The sequence below is a fragment of the Salvia miltiorrhiza genome, chromosome 3, assembly GCF_028751815.1.
Source record: "Salvia miltiorrhiza cultivar Shanhuang (shh) chromosome 3, IMPLAD_Smil_shh, whole genome shotgun sequence".
NCBI classification, from domain to species: Eukaryota; Viridiplantae; Streptophyta; class Magnoliopsida; order Lamiales; family Lamiaceae; genus Salvia; species Salvia miltiorrhiza.
Genome location: NC_080389.1, coordinates 32409095 through 32430927, shown reverse-complemented (window position 1 = coordinate 32430927; position 21833 = coordinate 32409095). Strand labels below are relative to the sequence as shown.

Sequence of the window (21833 nt, the reverse complement as noted above, 5' to 3'; positions counted from 1 at the left end):
TTGCCAATATTTCTAATGATGAACTTGTGTGTTACCCTCTACTGATGAGATGAATTCGGATCCTGCCACAAGCGGGGTTGTGTACACAGAGGTGACTGAGAGCCGTCTTCGGGTCGGCCGGTCACGGTGTTTGAGAAGGAGGCCTACTTCTCAGTACCTTGATGATGATAATTTGTAGATGCGGTACATACATGTTGATTATTTGTCTGCAGACACTTTTATATGATGATTGATTGTGAAAACTGCATACACAGCCTCTTTGACGTTAACTTAATTTCTGTGTATTGCTGATGATTATGGCAAGCATCAAACATATAGCTCTAAGAGCACTTTTCTTGTCTTTCGGCGCCTGCCCACTGAGTATTATGTACTCACGCCCTGCATATATTTCTAAATGTGCAGGTTAAGCATGGACGGAGGATGGCATGGTGTTGGCGGGGAAATCGTTGTTTCGAGTGATCACCTTTTGATGCTTTTCCGCCTCTATGGCAGCATGATGTTTTTGAAGCTGTTCTTGGCTTATTTAAGAAATAGATTCTCGGCTATATGTCTCCATACATATAGTTCGATCACCTTTTGTTGTGTAATTCTGTATATACTAGAATCCCTATACATATTTGAATTACGACCTTTTGATTGTGTAACTCAAACTCCGATGTTTGACTTTTATAGAAATGCCGATGTTTATAACCTAAAAGAATGTTGAAGTTGTTATGAGTTGTTTATGCTTCCGCACAAACGAGTTTAGTTTTACAGCCTTCGATCCTTCTTTCATTTAGTCGTATCGATACCCGGTCTACGCTATCACTGGCTAGGCGGCGGGCTGCGACAGTGCTTGTGTAAGCACATGGGCCAGCGTATTAACATCATTTCGATTTCGATTCCTATTCCCCATCGATTGAGTGGCTGCGCTATCAGATTCTTCGTCTGCCGGAGGTCTCCTGTTACCCCATGTTCTGGCCATAATCTAAAAATAATGCGGTATATAGTAAGAGTTATGCGATAAAAACAACGATAGTTACTAATTCTCATTGATTCTAAGAGATTCGTCGTCCCAATTCTTGTACACGTGTTGGCACCGCTGTACTTATTCTACAGGTTTTGCATGTTCTAATCATCTAGATAAGTAATCTCGAGGACATGAGAAGAAAAAAAATGAAATAAAATCTAACTTCATCAAAAAAAACTTAAAGCATCATAAATATACTTTTGACTTTTACCTCACTCGGTAGCGATGTGGCGGTTGCGATGATGGTCATTTTTCTTTTTATTGCGAGTCTACAGAAACGTAGACCTGCTCTGATACCATACTGTGACACCCCAATTTTCTTATTAAATAAAAAGAAGTACTTTGATTGAAAATAATAAGATTTCACTATTTAAAATAACTAAAACCTAAATCCAACAGAGAAAAGTAAATAAACATCATAAACTGAGTCTTTATTCTAATTGAATACAAAATATTATTTCTTCTTTTATCTTGACCATCACTCGCCCTGCCTCTCATCGCCCGAGTCATCTCCTGAAAAAGATATTGTTTTGGGGTGAGTACAACAAACTCAGTGGGGTGCATTTATCCATATTATAAGAATCACAACAAAATATAAGTGCAATAAAAACTGTCTGCTCTTTCATATTGCCCGAAAGCAATAACTTTCTGTCTCTTAGCCCGAAGGTTATATAACCTTCTGTCTCATATAGCCCGTAGGCTATAACTTTCTTTCTCATATAACCCGTAGGCTATAACTTTATGTCTCATATAGCCCATAGGCTATAACTTTCTTTCTCATATAACCCGTAGGTTATAACTTTCTGTCTCATATAACCCGTAGGCTATAACTTTCTGTCTCATATCCCGGAGGCTCTGCCTGCTTCTCACACATATAAATTGAGTAAAACGTATAATAAGGATAAATGTTAAATGCAACGTTATAACCCCACCTTAACCTTTCTTGTGCAAAAACTCGCAGTTAAATAATTAAGTCTCGCGTGTCGTTCCTAAAATGAATTATGAAATCACAATTAAAATATGCTTAATGAATGCACATGAAGAGGAATTTAAAAATAAAATCTTTGTCTATTATTACTAATAATTTACTAATCAAAAAAATATATACAATATTTACAATACGTATTTGATAGAATAATAATAATTTCAACTTACTAACATAAATAAACGAGAAAGAACATAATTATTATTATTTAAATAAATAAAATTAGAATACTTAAACATAGATAAAAATTAAGAACACATATATACGTAGGCAGAACGCAAGCTGGAAACAAATATTATTAACTATACAGATTTTATTAATATATATATATATATATATAGAACATATATAATGATTCATCAATCTTATAAATCTTAAGTAAAATCATCTACTTAGCTAACATATATATGTACACGTATATAAGACATATTGGAACATAAAATGCATTGAAAGCACTTTTAAGCAAACATATGTCATCCCCCTTAGAAACTCAATATATATATATATATATATATAGCTTCTCAAAAGAAAAGAAATCTCTGCACATCAATCCTATATATATGCATACCTATATATGAGTATCTACAACTTTTAAAAAACACAATTGAAAAGGTGGGCCATAAGTTAAAAATAAAAGAGAATAACACACTCATATACGTAACCTTATATTACATCAAACTACACTCGTATATATAAATATTAAAGGAGATAGGAAAAAAAAAGAAAAAGAAAAGGACAATTGTTGCACACTCACAGTTGTCGAAAAAGTGAGAGGGAGTAAGCAGAGAGAATTTCCAGAGAAGACGGAAATTGGTGTGAGAAAAAGAATGAAGAGAGGTACTATTTATACTAGGAGCTGGGGATTTATTTTTGGTAGAGAAATCAATCAAGAACAAATCACACCAAAATTTAGATTTAATAAGAAAGGAAATATGAATTAGGGCAAATCTTACTTAATATAATAATAATAATAATAATAATAATAATAATAATAATAATAATAATAATAATAATAATAATAATAATAATAATAATAATAATAGTGAATGCTTAAAATTTATTGTAATTAAAATGCTCATGCTCATGCAATAATTAAAATGCTTAAAATTTATTGTAATTAGGGTATCTAGATCTTATGTCATCTTCCTTTTCCCATGTAGCACTATTATGGTCATGCCTACTCCATTGGACTTAACTAGAGGGATTTCTTTACTTCTTAACTCATGAACTTTTCTATCCAAAATAGCTATCAGGTGCTCATCATAAGTTAGGCCTCTATCTAGTTCTAGCTCGATGTGATTCACAATGTTGCCCGGGTCGTGGACGAATTTTCTCAAAGACGAGACATATAAGACGTTATGTATCGAAGTCAAGCTTGGCGGCGACACTAATCGATATACTACCTCACTAACTCTTTCGAGACTATCAAAGGGCCTGATGTAACGAGGTCTTAGTTTTTCTCCCTTGTCAAACGATCTATTCCCACCACTTTTCCTGAGGGATCCCTTCAAGGGTTGTATCAGCTTTTCGTAAAATCTCCTTGCGATAAATGAATGCGAAGCACTGGAAAGAAATAGAGCAGTCTTGTTCGAAATGGGTAAGATACCTGATATAGTCTGAGCCTCTCCATCCATCTCTTCCTGGTTCATGGCATAAACTCGTGCCTCTCCCTTGCGGGCACCATTGTTGTTGTAATTTTGGTTCCTTCCCCTGTTGTTGTTGTCCTAATTTCTTCCCTAGTTATTGTCTCTATTCCGCCAAGTCGGGACATTGTTGCTGTTCGAGGCATTCGTACTTCGTGTTTCTGGGCAGTTCATCGCCATGTGTCCTTCTTTGTGACATCTGAAGCATACGTTCTCACCAGATTTGCACTCTCCGAAATGGTAACGCTGACAACGTGGACAAAGAGGTTTGTGCGGCGCCAATTCTTGGTCGTCTCCCACATTACTCCTTGGTTTCTTTTCTGGCTGGGAGTTCCTCAATTTGTGTCGATCATCCCTGTGCCTTTTTTCTCCAGTATGTTGAGGTAGAGCCACAGAGTTGTCCAGTTTCAGGCGTGATGCGACTGCTTGGGCTCGTTCTAAGATTTTCGAGTATGATGTGATGTTTAGAGCTTCTAATTGCCCTCCAATATCAGGGCGTAACCCATTCTCAAATCTCCAAGCCTTCTTTTCATCGGTGTCCACCAAGTGGGGAGCAAAACGGCCTAGTTGGGTAAATTTCCGCTCGTATTCCAAAACGGTCATGTTTCCTTGCTCCAAGTTCATGAGCTCTATCTCCTTTAGTTTGCGAAAAGTCCTTGGGAAATACTTTCCCATCACTTTCTCCTTGAACGTTCTCCAAGTGATGGCTCTCATCTGCTCTTCAGTAAGGGCAGCAGTTTCCGACTCCCACCAGTGTCATGCATCGTCTGTTAGTTGGAAGGCTACACATGTCACTTTCAAGTCATCCCTACAACGCATGTAGTTAAAAATGTGTTCCATCTGGCGCATCCACTCCTCGGTCCCTAAGGGTCCTTCATTCCCTCTTAGAATTAGCGGTGCCATGCTTCGAAATTGAGCTACTACTCCATTTCCACCTTGTGCTTGAGGTTGATGCGGTTGCTGAGGCAATACTCCTCTCAGTGCTTGTGCAAGCACATGGGCCAGCGTATTAACATCATTTCGATTTCGATTCCTATTCCCCATCGATTGAGTGGCTTCGCTATCAGATTCTTCGTCTGCCGGAGGTCTCCTGTTACCCCTTGTTCTGGCCATAATCTAAAAATAATGCGGTATATAGTAAGAGTTGTGCGATAAAAACAACGATAGGTACTAATTCTCATTGATTCTAAGAGATTCGTCGTCCCAATTCTTGTACACGTGTTGGCACCGCTGTACTTATTCTATAGGTTTTGCGTGTTCTAATCATCTAGATAAGTAATCTCGAGGACATGAGAAGAAAAAAAATGAAATAAAATCTAACTTCATCAAAAAAACTTAAAGCATCATAAATATACTTTTGACTTTTACCTCACTCGGTAGCGATGTGGCGGTTGCGATGATGGTCATTTTTCTTAAAAAGATTTTTATTGCGAGTCTACAGAAACGTAGACCTGCTCTGATACCATACTGTGACGCCCCAATTTTCTTATTAAATAAAAAGAAGTACTTTGATTGAAAATAATAAGATTTCAATATTTAAAATAACTAAAACCTAAATCCAACAGAGAAAAGTAAATAAACATCATAAACTGAGTCTTTATTCTAATTGAAAACAAAATATTATTTGTCTTTTATCTTGACCATCACTCGCCCTGCCTCTCATCGCCCGAGTCATCTCCTGAAAAAGATATTGTTTTGGGGTGAGTACAACAAACTCAGTGGGGTGCATTTATCCATATTATAAGAATCACAACAAAATATAAGTGCAATAAAAACTGTCTGCTCTTTCATATTGCCCGAAAGCAATAACTTTCTGTCTCTTAGCCCGAAGGTTATATAACCTTCTGTCTCATATAGCCCGTAGGCTATAACTTTCTTTCTCATATAACCCGTAGGCTATAACTTTCTGTCTCATATAGCCCATAGGCTATAACTTTCTTTCTCATATAACCCGTAGGTTATAACTTTCTGTCTCATATAACCCGTAGGCTATAACTTTCTGTCTCATAGCCCGGAGGCTCTGCCTGCTTCTCACACATATAAATTGAGTAAAACGTATAATAAGGATAAATGTTAAATGCAATGTTATAACCCCACCTTAACCTTTCTTGTGCAAAAACTCGCAGTTAAATAATTAAGTCTCGCGTGCCGTTCCTAAAATGAATTATGTAATCACAATTAAAATATGCTTAATGAATGCACATGAAGAGGAATTTAAAAATAAAATCTTTGTCTATTATTACTAATAATTTACTAATCAAAAAAATATATACAATATTTACAATACGTATTTGATAGAATAATAATAATTTCAACTTACTAACATAAATAAACGAGAAAGAATATAATTATTATTATTTAAATAAATAAAATTAGAATACTTAAACATAGATAAAAATTAAGAACACATATATACGTAGGCAGAACGCAAGTTGGAAACAAATATTATTAACTATACAGATTTCATTAATATATACATATATATATATATATATGTATATAGAACATATATAATGATTCATCAATCTTATAAATCTTAAGTAAAATCATCTACTTAGCTAACATATATATGTACACGTATATAATACATATTGGAACATAAAATGCATTGAAAGCACTTTTAAGCAAACATATGTCATCCCCCTTAGAAACTCAATATATATAGCTTCTCAAAAGAAAAGAAATCTCTGCACATCAATCCTATATATATGCATACCTATATATGAGTATCTACAACGTTTAAAAAACACAATTGAAAAGGTGGGCCATAAGTTAAAAATAAAAGAGAATAACACACTCATATACGTAACCTTATATACATCAAACTACACTCGTATATATAAATATTAAAGGAGATAGGAAAAAAAAGAAAAAGAAAAGGACAATTGTTGCACACTCACAATTGTCGAAAAAGTGAGAGGGAGTAAGCAGAGAGGATTTCCAGAGAAGACGGAAATTGGTGTGAGAAAAAGAATGAAGAGAGGTACTATTTATACTAGGAGCTGGGGATTTATTTTTGGTAGAGAAATCAATCAAGAACAAATCACACCAAAATTTAGATTTAATAAGAAAGGAAATATAAATTAGGGAAAATCTTACTTAAAATAATAATAATAATAATAATAATAATAATAATAATAATAATAATAATAATAATAATAATAATAATAGTGAATGCTTAGAATTTATTGTAATTAAAATGCTCATGCTCATGCAATATCTAGGCGCGACTTATAAGACTTAAAAATTTAATTAGTAAAAAAAACTAATTAAAGAAATTAAAAATTTAATAATTTGAAGTTAAAATATTTTGGGTCACTACATCCTTACCAACTGAAAAAAAATTTCGTCCTCGAAATTACTTACCCGAGTCAAACAAAAGAGGGTATCTAGATCTTATGTCATCTTCCTTTTCCCATGTAGCACTATTATGGTCATGCCTACTCCATTGGACTTAACTAGAGGGATTTCTTTACTTCTTAACTCATGAACTTTTCTATCCAAAATAGCTATCAGGTGCTCATCATAAGTTAGGCCTCTATCTAGTTCTAGCTCGATGTGATTCACAATGTTGCCCGGGTCGTGGACGAATTTTCTCAAAGACGAGACATATAAGACGTTATGTATCAAAGTCAAGCTTGGCGGCGACACTAATCGATATACTACCTGATTTATGCTTAATTTACACTATTTTTATGGGTTTGTTTGTGCGTGTTTTAAGTTAATCTTCTGGAATTTGGTGCGTTTTATGGTGTATTATATGCTTTGCAGGAGATTTAGGCTTTCAAGATGAAAGGATGCAATTTTGGAGAACTTTGGATGAATTTGGCGTTTTCTAGGTGTTCTAGTCTTCAGAGAAGAGAAATCACCATTCCTCTGGCGTCAGAGGAATCGACGCGCCAGAGGAATCGAAAGCCAGAGGAATCAAAAGCTAGTCCAGAGAAATCCGCGAATACTAGAGGAGCCGACATCTCCAGAGCAGAGAAGTCACGCCAGAGAAATCACTTCGCCAGAGCAGAGAAGTCACGCCAGACAAATCACTTCGCCAGAGCAGAGAAGTCACGCCAGAGCAGAGAAGTCACGTCAGAGGAATCGACGCGCCAGAGAAGTCATCACCAGAGGAGTCCTCGCTGCCAGAGGATTCACTTCCCCGCTGCCAGAGCGGAGGAAGGCCAGAGCGGAAGACATTCCGCTGGCGACCCATTCCGCTGACGAAGTACCTGAGATATCACCCGTTCCTCTGGCGAATGCCAGAGAGATCATCATTCCGCTGGCAAACCATTTCTCTGGCGAGGTCAGGGAAATCATCCATTCCTTTGGCGAGAGCTGCGAAGTTGGCGAGAGTAGGAGTGTTTTCCAGAAGCGCGCATCCAGCTGGAGAGTTGCCTTAATTCGCACGATTCTATTACCATTAGAATTCTACTTTGCATGGCAACTTCCATGGTGATCCGAAGGAAAGCTGAAGCTTATAAATAGGTCCTCTTTTGACCTATTCGAGAGAGCCCCGACACCCAGACTTATATTTTCAGTTTTATAGTTTTAGCTTTAGAATATTTTAGCTTTCTAGTTTTCAAGGCTTGGATCAAGATTGAAGATTCAAGTCGCTACAATCGTTTTTATTCGGTTTTTATAAAATTCAATTTTTACAATTGCATTCTCTTTAATTATGTTTATGTTTTATTTTACTATGTCTAGCTAGTTTCCTTTAGCTGATTCTAGGGTTTGTAAATAGTTGATTGAATTTATGTGTTTTATTTGTTAATACCTTTGTGCCTTCCAGTTTATGATTCATAATTCCTGGTGCTTAATTTCTTGTGAATTATCTGATCAATAGTTTGCATGTTTAGCTATTCGGTTTGAGACCTAGCGGAGATAACTGTTTAGCGGATTCAGGAATGTATGATATGATTTTTAACCTTGAGACCTAGTGGAGATAGGTGGATCATAGGGAGCTATTCTTAGGAACTATTGGGAGTTAGTAGATTTTCTTGAGACCTAACGGAGATAGAGAATTTACTAATCTACGATCGTTGCTGCTCTAGCGAGAGTAATTGATTAATTAAGTGATCTCTCATCATAACTGGATTAAACTGGTACATAGGATTAATAGATTTATTGCATGGATTTAGTTAATGAATTTACTACCCTAGGATCAGTTGTCTTTTAATACTTGATTTTTCCTACGTGATTTTAATTATTGTTATTTGCGTTTTAGTTTAAAGTTAATTAAACCTTCCTTCTTTCGTTTGCCTGAATATTACTAGAGTGTAATTAGGATTACTTAGAGTAATTCGTCATAATAGTCCCTGTGGATACGATACTCGGTTACTTAATTTGTGCTACAATTGCACCGTGTTAGTTGCGGTAATTTGTTGCTAATAATTTAGTGATCAACTTTTTGGCGCCGTTGCCGGGGACTATTTGGCGCCAACTTTTTGGCGCCGTTGCCGGGGACTATTTAGAATTTACTTTAATATTTCTGATTAGACTTAAGCATTAGTTCAGGCGTTATAAGTTTTTATTTTATTTTATTTTTTTAGTTTTTAAATTTCTGTTTTTGTTTGTTGTCTCAGGCGTGTATGATCACGAGATCCAAAGGAAAGGAACATCTAGTACCTTTGAACTTGGAAATCGAAAAGCAGTACAAAAGAGACAACCGCGACAAAATGAAGCAAGTAATGGCAGAGCAACAGAATAACATGGACCTTGAAACTCTTGTGCGAGCCGTGACACACCTTCAGAGGCAGCTAGACGAAGAGAGAGAGCGCAACCGGACTCCTCCACCAGAGCCACCACTGAATCACATGTATCAGCCTCGGGTTGATCAATTTCAAGGAGGCAGATGGGGACCAACTGTGCAGGCTAACACGTTCGAGCTGAAGCCGGGATTGATAAACATGGTGCAAGCTGAACAGTTTAGTGGAGCGGCTTCTGAAAATCCGCATGCTCACATCACTCAGTTTCTAGATATCTGCGACACTATTAAGCAGAATGGAGTGCCACCTGATGCCATCAGAATGAAGATGTTTGGATTCTCTCTCAGGGACAGAGCGAAGGAGTGGTTCAAGAGTTTGGACAGAGGTGCTATTACTGGATGGGAGGATTTGTGTAGAGCTTTCCTGGCAAAATACTTTCCTGCTTCTAAAGCTCAGAAAATCATTGCGGAGATTTCTCACTTTTCCCAGCTAGGAGATGAGACCATTCATGATGCCTGGGAAAGATTTCGTGAGCTGCTCAGGAACTGTCCACAACATGGTTTTACGGAGGATCAGCAAATCATTCACTTTTATAATGGTTTGACTGGTCTGACAAAAAGTATGGTGGATGCTACTGCAGGTGGATGTCTTCTCCATAGAAATACAAAGGAGGCTTATCGTGTGATAGAAGAGATGGCCTCCAACAGTTATCAATGGCCAAATGACCGAAATCCTACGAGAAGAATTGCAACTGTAAACGAGGAGAAAGATGATTTTAAAGAGAAATACGAAGCTCTTCAAAAGCAGTATGAGTTGGAGAGAAAAGCACTGCTAGCCAAAATCCCTCAGCAGCCGATTTTATCCGATGTGGCACAGTCTGAAGATGCTAATTTTGTCCAGCGGCAATACCAATTCCATAGGCCAAACTATCAGGGACATCCGGGTGGAAATCCCCTGTATCATCCAAATAATAGGAATCATCCAGATTTTTCCTATTCAAATCCCAACAATGCTTTGCAACCTCCACCGGGATTTTCTGTGTCTAGTGGAGGAGTCATCAATGAGCCGAAGAAGGATTCACTAGAGGAGATGATGAAGCAAGTGTTGGTGAAGGTGACCGGGATGGAGGCAAACTCGGCAAACCTGGGGACCAAAATTTCCAACATGGAGCAAAAATTTTCAGCACTGTCTAAGCAAGTGCAGATGTTGGAAACTCAAGTTGGTCAGATGGCCAACCAAGCAGCTGCGCAGCACACACCAGGAAAGTTTCCTAGCAACACTCAGTTCAATCCGAAGAGCCAACATCAACAGCCTCAGCAAAATCAGCAATGTCATTCCATACGGGTGGTTGATAATTCAGATGAGGATGAAGAGCAGCGGGACCATATAGAGCAGAGGAATCACCATTCCTCTGCAGAGCAGCGGGATCGTGAAGAGCAGCGGGATCGCGAAGAGCAGCAGGATGGCCACAATGGAACCTCTGCTGTTAAGAAGCCTATTCTTACTCCTACGTTTCCCAGGCCAGAGTACAAACCTGTAGCACCTTTTCCTCCTACATTCCCGAGGCCACGATTAGATGAGCAAAGCTCCAAATTTTTGGAGACATTTAAGAAGTTGGCCGTGAATATTCCTTCCGTGGAGATCTTGAGAAATAAACCAAATGAGGTGCAAATTGTGAAGTCTGTAATGGAGAAGAAGAATGCATTCAATGAATTTGAGGAGGTTCTCGCAGTAAAGGAGTATCAGTTGCCTCCAAAGAGAGAAGATCCGGGCAGCTTCAATATTCCTGTGAAAATTGGAAAGTCATTGTTTGAGAAAGTAATGTGTGACACAGGAGCAAGCATAAATGTCATGCCTCTCAAAGTTTATAGGAAGTTGCAGCTGGGGGATTTGAAGCCAACTAACAAGACAATTCAGCTAATTGACAAGTCTTGCTCTAAACCTCTTGGAGTTGCGGAAGATGTGCTTGTGAAGGTGAGTAATTTTTTCTTCCCAGTCGACTTTGTAGTGTTGGATATCCCGGAGGATCCAAAGATGCCTTTGCTGTTAGGGAGACCTTTCCTTGCCACGTGTGGAGCAAAGCTAGATCTGCAAAGGGGGACAATGACATTGGGAGCCTATGGGGAAACTGTGATTTTCAAGAAACCTCCACCAAAGGAAGTTCCCCAGAATAAAGAGGTTAATTTGGCTGACAGTTTTCTAGCAAATTCGGAGGATGAAGAGGTTGAGAAAAATGAGCTGCCCACGTATGAAGCCAAGAAAAAGACTCCAAAACCAAAAGAAGTTTTGACTTTTGAGATGTGTTTGTTCTTGGAGCATGATGGGGGGTCTTTGAAAACCCATACCCCCAAGAAGAAGAAAGTGAAATTCCGGATTTTTCGGAACAAGAATGAGAAAGGGGCAATGCTTGTGGAGGATGTTAGGGCCAAGAGAAGTGTTTTGGTGGAGAAAGCACCCAAGAGTAGAAAAGCTTTCCAATGGTTAGAGTGCTGTTTCCGACCTCCATGAGCCATGAGGTATCGTCGAGCTCTAGACGTTAAATTAAGCACTTGTTGGGAGGTAACCCAACTGTTTTTCTTTGTTTTGTTTTTCGTTCTTTTAGTATAGTTTTGTTTCGTTTTGTTTCTTTTTGTTTTGTTTGGGGCAGGTGTGTCTCTGCCAGTTTTCTGGAGGTCTTCATGTTTCCAGTGCAGCCGCTCACTTCGCTGCTCTGTTCAGCGCAGCCACTATTTACTCTGCCGAGGCCGCAAAAACATAAACCTCATTTCGCCACCTCTCACGATGGTTCAGTGTTCCAATGCCAATAATCAGGGACGTTTTTTATACTCTTTGTATTTCTTTTATGCCCTGAGGACATGGCATACTTTAAGTGTGGGGGGGTGTTTTGGAGCTTATATTTTTCAAAATTGGGCGAAATTGATTTTTCTATGCTTAGTTTTTGGTCTCGAATCTTGCTAATTTTTATGAATTTGTGGAAGAGATGATGGTTTTCGATGTGAATTTCGGGTTTGTGAATGAATGGAGGATATTCTTATTTTACTTTTAATATATGCTTCTTGATTGTGCAAAGAATTATGAGTTTTGTTGCAACACTTTTGTAAGTTAGTAAAACGTGATTTGTCCGGTAGATGCTAGAAGGAGTGTTGTCATTGTGATTGCCTACGATCGTATCTTATCTGTGAAAATGTTGGACGAATTGCCAACTCTAAAAATTGCCAGCTCTGAAACATCTGGCCTGTTCTGAAATGTGATAGCTCTGAGTCTCTGCTCCTCTAGTCTAACTATGAGCATGGGAAACCACGTGAAAAGACTTTGGATTACATCCAAATGGTTTTATTTCATGAATTATGGCTCAACTATCGAGAAATCTCAAGCACACAAAGTGTGAAAAAATGGTGATATTGATTATAAAGGCGATCACATTAGGGAATTCACTTCTAGCGGAGAATTGGGTCTGATCGAATTACTCGCATTACTCTTTTGTTGCTTCTTAAACTTTGAGTTACTTGCATGATTGAGAAATGTGTGTTGATTGGAAAGTTTTGAATTGACTTTGTGAATGAGTGGATGGAAATTTACATTGTTAAAATCAATTTCTTCCTAGGATTCATATAGATTTTGCTTGAGGACAAGCAAAAGGCTAAGTGTGGGGGAGTTGATTTATGCTTAATTTACACTATTTTTATGGGTTTGTTTGTGCGTGTTTTAAGTTAATCTTCTGGAATTTGGTGCGTTTTATGGTGTATTATATGCTTTGTAGGAGATTTTGGCTTTCAAGATGAAAGGATGCAATTTTGGAGAACTTTGGATGAATTTGGCGTTTTCTAGGTGTTCTGGTCTTCAGAGAAGAGAAATCACCATTCCTCTGGCGTCAGAGGAATCGACGCGCCAGAGGAATCGAAAGCCAGAGGAATCAAAAGCTAGTCCAGAGAAATCCGCGAATACTAGAGGAGCCGACATCTCCAGAGCAGAGAAGTCACGCCAGAGAAATCACTTCGCCAGAGCAGAGAAGTCACGTCAGAGAAATCACTTCGCCAGAGCAGAGAAGTCACGCCAGAGAAATGACTTCGCCAGAGCAGAGAAGTCACGCCAGAGAAATCACTTCGCTAGAGCAGAGAAGTCACGTCAGAGGAATTGACGCGCCAGAGAAGTCATCACCAGAGGAGTCCTCGCTGCCAGAGGATTCACTTCCCCGCTGCCAGAGCGGAGGAAGGCCAGAGCGGAAGACATTCCGCTGGCGACCCATTCCGCTGACGAAGTACCTGAGATATCACCCGTTCCTCTGGCGAATGCCAGAGAGATCATCATTCCGCTGGCAAACCATTTCTATGGCGAGGTCAGGGAAATCATCCATTCCTTTGGCGAGAGCTGCGAAGTTGGCGAGAGTAGGAGTGTTTTCCAGAAGCGCGCATCCAGCTGGAGAGTTGCCTTAATTCACACGATTCTATTACCATTAGAATTCTACTTTGCATGGCAACTTCCATGGTGATCCGAAGGAAAGCTGAAGCTTATAAATAGGTCCTCTTTTGACCTATTCGAGAGAGCCCCGACACCCAGACTTATATTTTCAGTTTTATAGTTTTAGCTTTAGAATATTTTAGCTTTCTAGTTTTCAAGGCTTGGATCAAGATTGAAGATTCAAGTCGCTACAATCGTTTTTATTCGGTTTTTATATAATTCAGTTTTTACAATTGCATTCTCTTTAATTATGTTTATGTTTTATTTTACTATGTCTAGCTAGTTTCCTTTAGCTGATTCTAGGGTTTGTAAATAGTTGATTGAATTTATGTGTTTTATTTGTTAATACCTTTGTGCCTTCCAGTTTATGATTCATAATTCCTGGTGCTTAATTTCTTGTGAATTATCTGATCAATAGTTTGCATGTTTAGCTATTCGGTTTGAGACCTAGCGGAGATAACTGTTTAGCGGATTCAGGAATGTATGATATGATTTTTAACCTTGAGACCTAGCGGAGATAGGTGGATCATAGGGAGCTATTCTTAGGAACTATTGGGAGTTAGTAGATTTTCTTGAGACCTAACGGAGATAGAGAATTTACTAATCTACGATCGTTGCTGCTCTAGCGAGAGTAATTGATTAATTAAGTGATCTCTCATCATAACTGGATTAAACTGGTACATAGGATTAATAGATTTATTGCATGGATTTAGTTAATGAATTTACTACCCTAGGATCAGTTGTCTTTTAATACTTGATTTTTCCTACGTGATTTTAATTATTGTTATTTGCGTTTTAGTTTAAAGTTAATTAAACCTTCCTTCTTTCGTTTGCCTGAATATTACTAGAGTGTAATTAGGATTACTTAGAGTAATTCGTCATAATAGTCCCTGTGGATACGATACTCGGTTACTTAATTTGTGCTACAATTGCACCGTGTTAGTTGCGGTAATTTGTTGCTAATAATTTAGTGATCACTACCTCACTAACTCTTTCGAGACTATCAAAGGGCCTGATCTAACGAGGTCTTAGTTTTTCTCCCTTGTCAAACGATCTATTCCCACCACCTTTCCTGAGGGAATTCTTACCTTCAAGGGTTGTATCTGCTTTTCGTAAAATCTCCTTGCGATAAATGAATGCGAAGCACTGGAAAGAAATAGAGCAGTCTTGTTCGAAACGGGTAAGATACCTGATATAGTCTGAGCCTCTCCATCCATCTCTTCCTGGTTCATGGCATAAACTCGTGCCTCTCCCTTCCGGGCACCATTGTTGTTGTAATTTTGGTTCCTTCCCCTGTTGTTGTTGTCCTAATTTCTTCCCCAGTTATTGTCTCTATTCCGCCAAGTCGGGACATTGTTGTTGTTCGAGGCACTCGTACTTCGTGTTTCTGGGCAGTTCATCGCCATGTGTCCTTCTTTGTGACATCTGAAGCATACGTTCTCGCCAGATTTGCACTCTCCGAAATGGTAAAGCTGACAACGTGGACAAAGAGGTTTGTGCGGCGCCAATTCTTGGTCGTCTCCCACATTACTCCTTGGTTTCATTTATGGCTGGGAGTTCCTCAATTTGTCTCGATCATCCCAGTGCCTCTTTTCTCCAGTATGTTGAGGTAGAGCCACAGAGTTGTCCAGTTTCAGGCGTGATGCGACTGCTTGGGCTCGTTCTAAGATTTCCGAGTATGATGTGATGTTTAGAGGTACTAAGTGCCCTCCAATCTCAGGTCATAACCCATTCTCAAATCTCCAGGCCTTCTTTTCATCAGTGTCCACCAAGTGGGGAGCAAAACGGCCTAGTTGGGTAAATTTCCGCTCGTATTCCAAAACGGTCATGTTTCCTTGCTCCAAGTTCATGAGCTCTATATCCTTTTGTTTGCGAAAAGTCCTTGGGAAATACTTTCCCATCACTTTCTCCTTGAACGTTCTCCAGGTGATGGCTCTCATCTGCTCTTCAGTAAGGGCAGCAGTTTCTGACTCCCACCAGTGTCCTGCATCGTCTGTTAGTTGGAAGGCTACACATGTCACTTTCAAGTCATCCCTGCAACGCATGTAGTTGAAAATGCGTTCCATCTGGAGCATCGACTCCTCGGTCCCTAAGGGTCCTTCATTCCCTCTTAGAATTGGCGGTGCCATGCTTCGAAATTGAGCTACTACTCCATTTCCACCTTCTGCTTGAGGTTGATGCACATGGGCCAGCGTATTAACATCATTTCGATTTCGATTCCTATTCCCCATCGATTGAGTGGCTTCGCTATCAGATTCTTCGTCTGCCGGAGGTCTCCTGTTACCCCTTGTTCTGGCCATAATCTAAAAATAATGCGGTATATAGTAAGAGTTGTGCGATAAAAACAACGATAGGTACTAATTCTCATTGATTCTAAGAGATTCGTCGTCCCAATTCTTGTACACGTGTTGGCACCGCTGTACTTATTCTACAGGTTTTACGTTTTCTAATCATCTAGATAAGTAATCTCGAGGACATGAGAAGAAAAAAAATGAAATAAAATCTAACTTCATCAAAAAATCTTAAAGCATCATAAATATACTTTTGACTTTTACCTCAATTGGTAGCGATGTGGCGGTTGCGATGATGGTCATTTTTCTTTTTATTGCGAGTCTACAGAAACGTAGACCTGCTCTGATACCATACTGTGACACCCCAATTTTCTAATTAAATAAAAAGAAGTACTTTGATTGAAAATAATAAGATTTCAATATTTAAAATAACTAAAACCTAAATCCAACAGAGAAAAGTAAATAAACATCATAAACTGAGTCTTTATTCTAATTGAATACAAAATATTATTTCTTCTTTTATCTTGACCATCACTCGCCCTGCCTCTCATCGCCCGAGTCATCTCCTGAAAAAGATATTGTTTTGGGGTGAGTACAACAAACTCAGTGGGGTGCATTTATCCATATTATAAGAATCACAACAAAATATAAGTGCAATAAAAACTGTCTGCTCTTTCATATTGCCCGAAAGCAATAACTTTCTGTCTCTTAGCCCGAAGGTTATATAACCTTCTGTCTCATATAGCCCGTAGGCTATAACTTTCTTTCTCATATAACCCGTATGCTATAACTTTCTGTCTCATATAGCCCATAGGCTATAACTTTCTTTCTCATATGACCCGTAGGTTATAACTTTCTGTCTCATATAACCCGTAGGCTATAACTTTCTGTCTCATATAACCCGTAGGCTATAACTTTCTGTCTCATAGCCCGGAGGCTCTGCCTGCTTCTCACACATATAAATTGAGTAAAAATGTATAATAAGGATAAATGTTAAATGCAACGTTATAACCCCACCTTAACCTTTCTTGTGCAAAAACTCGCAGTTAAATAATTAAGTCTCGCGTGCCGTTCCTAAAATGAATTATGAAATCACAATTAAAATATGCTTAATGAATGCACATGAAGAGGAATTTAAAAATAAAATCTTTGTCTATTATTACTAATAATTTACTAATCAAAAAAATATATACAATATTTACAATACGTATTTGATAGAATAATAATAATTTCAACTTACTAACATAAATGAACGAGAAAGAATATAATTATTATTATTTAAATAAATAAAATTAGAATACTTAAACATAGATAAAAATTAAGAGCACATATATACGTAGGCAGAATGCAAGTTGGAAACAAATATTATTAACTATACAGATTTCATTAATATATATATATATATATATATATATATATATATAGAACACATATAATAATTCATCAATCTTATAAATCTTAAGTAAAATCATCTACTTAGCTAACATATATATGTACACGTATATAATACATATTGGAACATAAAATGCATTGAAAGCACTTTTAAGCAAACATATGTCATCCCCCTTAGAAACTCAATATATATATATAGCTTCTCAAAAAAAAAAGAAATCTCTGCACATCAATCCTATATATATGCATACCGATATATGAGTATCTACAACTTTTAAAAAACACAATTGAAAAGGTGGGCCATAAGTTAAAAATAAAAGAGAATAACACACTCATATACGTAACCTTATATACATCAAACTACACTCGTATATATAAATATTAAAGGAGATAGGAAAAAAAAGAAAAAGAAAAGGACAATTGTTGCACACTCACAGTTGTCGAAAAAGTGAGAGGGAGTAAGCAGAGAGGATTTCCAGAGAAGACGGAAATTGGTGTGAGAAAAAGAATGAAGAGAGGTACTATTTATACTAGGAGCTGGGGATTTATTTTTGGTAGAGAAATCAATCAAGAACAAATCACACCAAAATTTAGATTTAATAAGAAAGGAAATATGAATTAGGGCAAATCTTACTTAAAATAATAATAATAATAATAATAATAATAATAATAATAATAATAATAATAATAATAATAATAATAATAATAATAATAATAATAATAATAATAATAATAATAATAATAATAGTGAATGCTTAGAATTTATTGTAATTAAAATGCTCATGCTCATGCAATATCTAGGCGCGACTTATAAGACTTAAAAATTTAATTAGTAAAAAAAACTAATTAAAGAAATTAAAAATTTAATAATTTGAAGTAAAAATATTTTGGGTCACTACATCCTTACCAACTAAAAAAAATTCGTCCTCGAAATTACTTACCCGAGTCAAACAAAAGAGGGTATCTAGATCTTATGTCATCTTCCTTTTCCCATGTAGCACTATTATGGTCATGCCTACTCCATTGGACTTAACTAGACGGATTTCTTTACTTCTTAACTCACGAACTTTTCTATCCAAAATAGCTATCAGGTGCTCATCATAAGTTAGGCCTCTATCTAGTTCTAGCTCGATGTGATTCACAATGTTGCCCGGGCCGTGGACGAATTTTCTCAAAGACGAGACATATAAGACGTTATGTATCGAAGTCAAGCTTGGCGGTGACACTAATCGATATACTACCTCACTAACTCTTTCGAGACTATCAAAGGGCCTGATGTAACGAGGTCTTAGTTTTTCTCCCTTGTCAAACGATCTATTCCCACCACCTTTCCTGAGGGAATTCTTACCTTCAAGGGTTGTATCAGCTTTTCGTAAAATCTCCTTGCGATAAATGAATGCGAAGCACTGGAAAGAAATAGAGCAGTCTTGTTCGAAACGGGTAAGATACCTGAGATAGTCTGAGCCTCTCCATCCATCTCTTCCTGGTTCATGGCATAAACTCTTGCCTCTCCCTTGCGGGCACTATTGTTGTTGTAATTTTGGTTCCTTCCCCTGTTGTTGTTGTCCTAATTTCTTCCCCAGTTATTGTCTCTATTCCGCCAAGTCGGGACATTGTTGCTGTTCGAGGCATTCGTACTTCGTGTTTCTGGGCAGTTCATCGCCATGTGTCCTTCTTTGTGACATCTGAAGCATACGTTCTCGCCAGATTTGCACTCTCCGAAATGGTAACGCTGACAACGTGGACAAAGAGGTTTGTGCGGCGCCAATTCTTGGTCGTCTCCCACATTACTCCTTGGTTTCTTTTCTGGCTGGGAGTTCCTCAATTTGTCTCGATCATCCCAGTGCCTCATTTCTCCAGTATGTTGAGGTAGAGCCACAGAGTTGTCCAGTTTCAGGCGTGATGCGACTGCTTGGGCTCGTTCTAAGATTTCCGCGTATGATGTGATGTTTAGAGCTGCTAAGTGCCCTCCAATCTCAGGGCGTAACCCATTCTCAAATCTCCAAGCCTTCTTTTCATCGGTGTCCACCAAGTGGGGAGCAAAACGGCCTAGTTGGGTAAATTTCCGCTCGTATTCCAAAACGGTCATGTTTCCTTGCTCCAAGTTCATGAGCTCTATCTCCTTTTGTTTGCGAAAAGTCCTTGGGAAATACTTTCCCATCACTTTCTCCTTGAACGTTCTCCAAGTGATGGCTCTCATCTGCTCTTCAGTAAGGGCAACAGTTTTCGACTCCCACCAGTGTCATGCATCGTCTGTTAGTTGGAAGGCTACACATGTCACTTTCAAGTCATCCCTGCAACGCATGTAGTTGAAAATGCGTTCCATCTGGCGCATCCACTCCTCGGTCCCTAAGGGTCCTTCATTCCCTCTTAGAATTGGCGGTGCCATGCTTCGAAATAGAGCTACTACTCCATTTCCACCTTCTGCTTGAGGTTGATGCGGTTGCTGAGGCAATACTCCTCTCAGTGCTTGTACAAGCACATGGGCCAGCGTATTAACATCATTTCGATTTCGATTCCTATTCCCCATCGATTGAGTGGCTTCGCTATCAGATTCTTCGTCTGCCGGAGGTCTCCTGTTACTCCTTGTTCTGGCCATAATCTAAAAATAATGCGGTATATAGTAAGAGTTGTGCGATAAAAACAACGATAGGTACTAATTCTCATTGATTCTAAGAGATTCGTCGTCAATTCTTGTACACCTGTTGGCACCGCTGTACTTATTCTACAGGTTTTGCGTGTTCTAATCATCTAGATAAGTAATCTCGAGGACATGAGAAGAAAAAAAATGAAATAAAATCTAACTTCATCAAAAAAACTTAAAGCATCATAAATATACTTTTGACTTTTACCTCACTCGGTAGCGATGTGGCGGTTGCGATGATGGTCATTTTTCTTAAAAAGATTTTTATTGCGAGTCTACAGAAACGTAGACCTGCTCTGATACCATACTGTGACGCCCCAATTTTCTTATTAAATAAAAAGAAGTACTTTGATTGAAAATAATAAGATTTCAATATTTAAAATAACTAAAACCTAAATCCAACAGAGAAAAGTAAATAAACATCATAAACTGAGTCTTTATTCTAATTGAAAACAAAATATTATTTATTCTTTTATCTTGACCATCACTCGCCCTGCCTCTCATCGCCCGAGTCATCTCCTGAAAAATATATTGTTTTGGGGTGAGTACAACAAACTCAGTGGGGTGCATTTATCCATATTATAAGAATCACAACAAAATATAAGTGCAATAAAAACTGTCTGCTCTTTCATATTGCCCGAAAGCAATAACTTTCTGTCTCTTAGCCCAAAGGTTATATAACCTTCTGTCTCATATAGCCCGTAGGCTATAACTTTCTTTCTCATATAACCCGTAGGCTATAACTTTCTGTCTCATATAGCCCATAGGCTATAACTTTCTTTCTCATATAACCCATAGGTTATAACTTTCTGTCTCATATAACCCGTAGGCTATAACTTTCTGTCTCATATAACCCGTAGGCTATAACTTTCTGTCTCATAGCCCGGAGGCTCTGCCTGCTTCTCACACATACAAATTGAGTAAAACGTATAATAAGGATAAATGTTAAATGCAACGTTATAACCCCACCTTAACCTTTCTTGTGCAGAAACTCGCAGTTAAATAATTAAGTCTCGCGTGCCGTTCCTAAAATGAATTATGAAATCACAATTAAAATATGCTTAATGAATGCACATGAAGAGGAATTTAAAAATAAAATCTTTGTCTATTATTACTAATAATTTACTAATCAAAAAAATATATACAATATTTACAATACGTATTTGATAGAATAATAATAATTTCAACTTACTAACATAAATAAACGAGAAAGAATATAATTATTATTATTTAAATAAATAAAATTAGAATACTTAAACATAGATAAAAATTAAGAACACATATATACGTAGGCAGAACGCAAGTTGGGAACAAATATTATTAACTATACAGATTTCATTAATATATATATATATATATAGAACATATATAATGATTCATCAATCTTATAAATCTTAAGTAAAATCATCTACTTAGCTAACATATATATGTACACGTATATAATACATATTGGAACATAAAATGCATTGAAAGCACTTTTAAGCAAACATATGTCATCCCCCTTAGAAACTCAATATATATATATAGCTTCTTAAAAGAAAAGAAATCTCTGCACATCAATCCTATATATATGCATACCTATATATGAGTATCTACAACGTTTAAAAAACACAATTGAAAAGGTGGGCCATAAGTTAAAAATAAAAGAGAATAACACACTCATATACGTAACCTTATATACATCAAACTACACTCGTATATATAAATATTAAAGG

The 21833-nt window shown here is 37.5% G+C and overlaps 1 protein-coding gene and 1 non-coding gene across 2 annotated transcripts; both read right to left on the bottom strand.

Moving 5' to 3' along the window:
- Positions 1–9789: 9789 nt before the first annotated feature.
- Positions 9790–9896, bottom strand: LOC131019277 (small nucleolar RNA R71). Its single transcript, XR_009100196.1, has one exon. It is a non-coding gene; the product is annotated as a small nucleolar RNA R71 (small nucleolar RNA).
- Positions 9897–15512: 5616 nt separating this feature from the next.
- Positions 15513–16091, bottom strand: LOC131018663 (uncharacterized). The gene has a single exon (XM_057947378.1). It carries the CDS (start codon positions 16089–16091, stop codon positions 15513–15515), a length of 579 nt encoding a protein of 192 aa, XP_057803361.1.
- Positions 16092–21833: the final 5742 nt, after the last annotated feature.

Excerpts from the sequence above, each read along its gene's own strand:
- LOC131018663 (XM_057947378.1), bottom strand. The coding sequence starts at position 16,091 with ATGGCCAGAACAAGGGGTAACAGGAGACCTCCGGCAGACGAAGAATCT.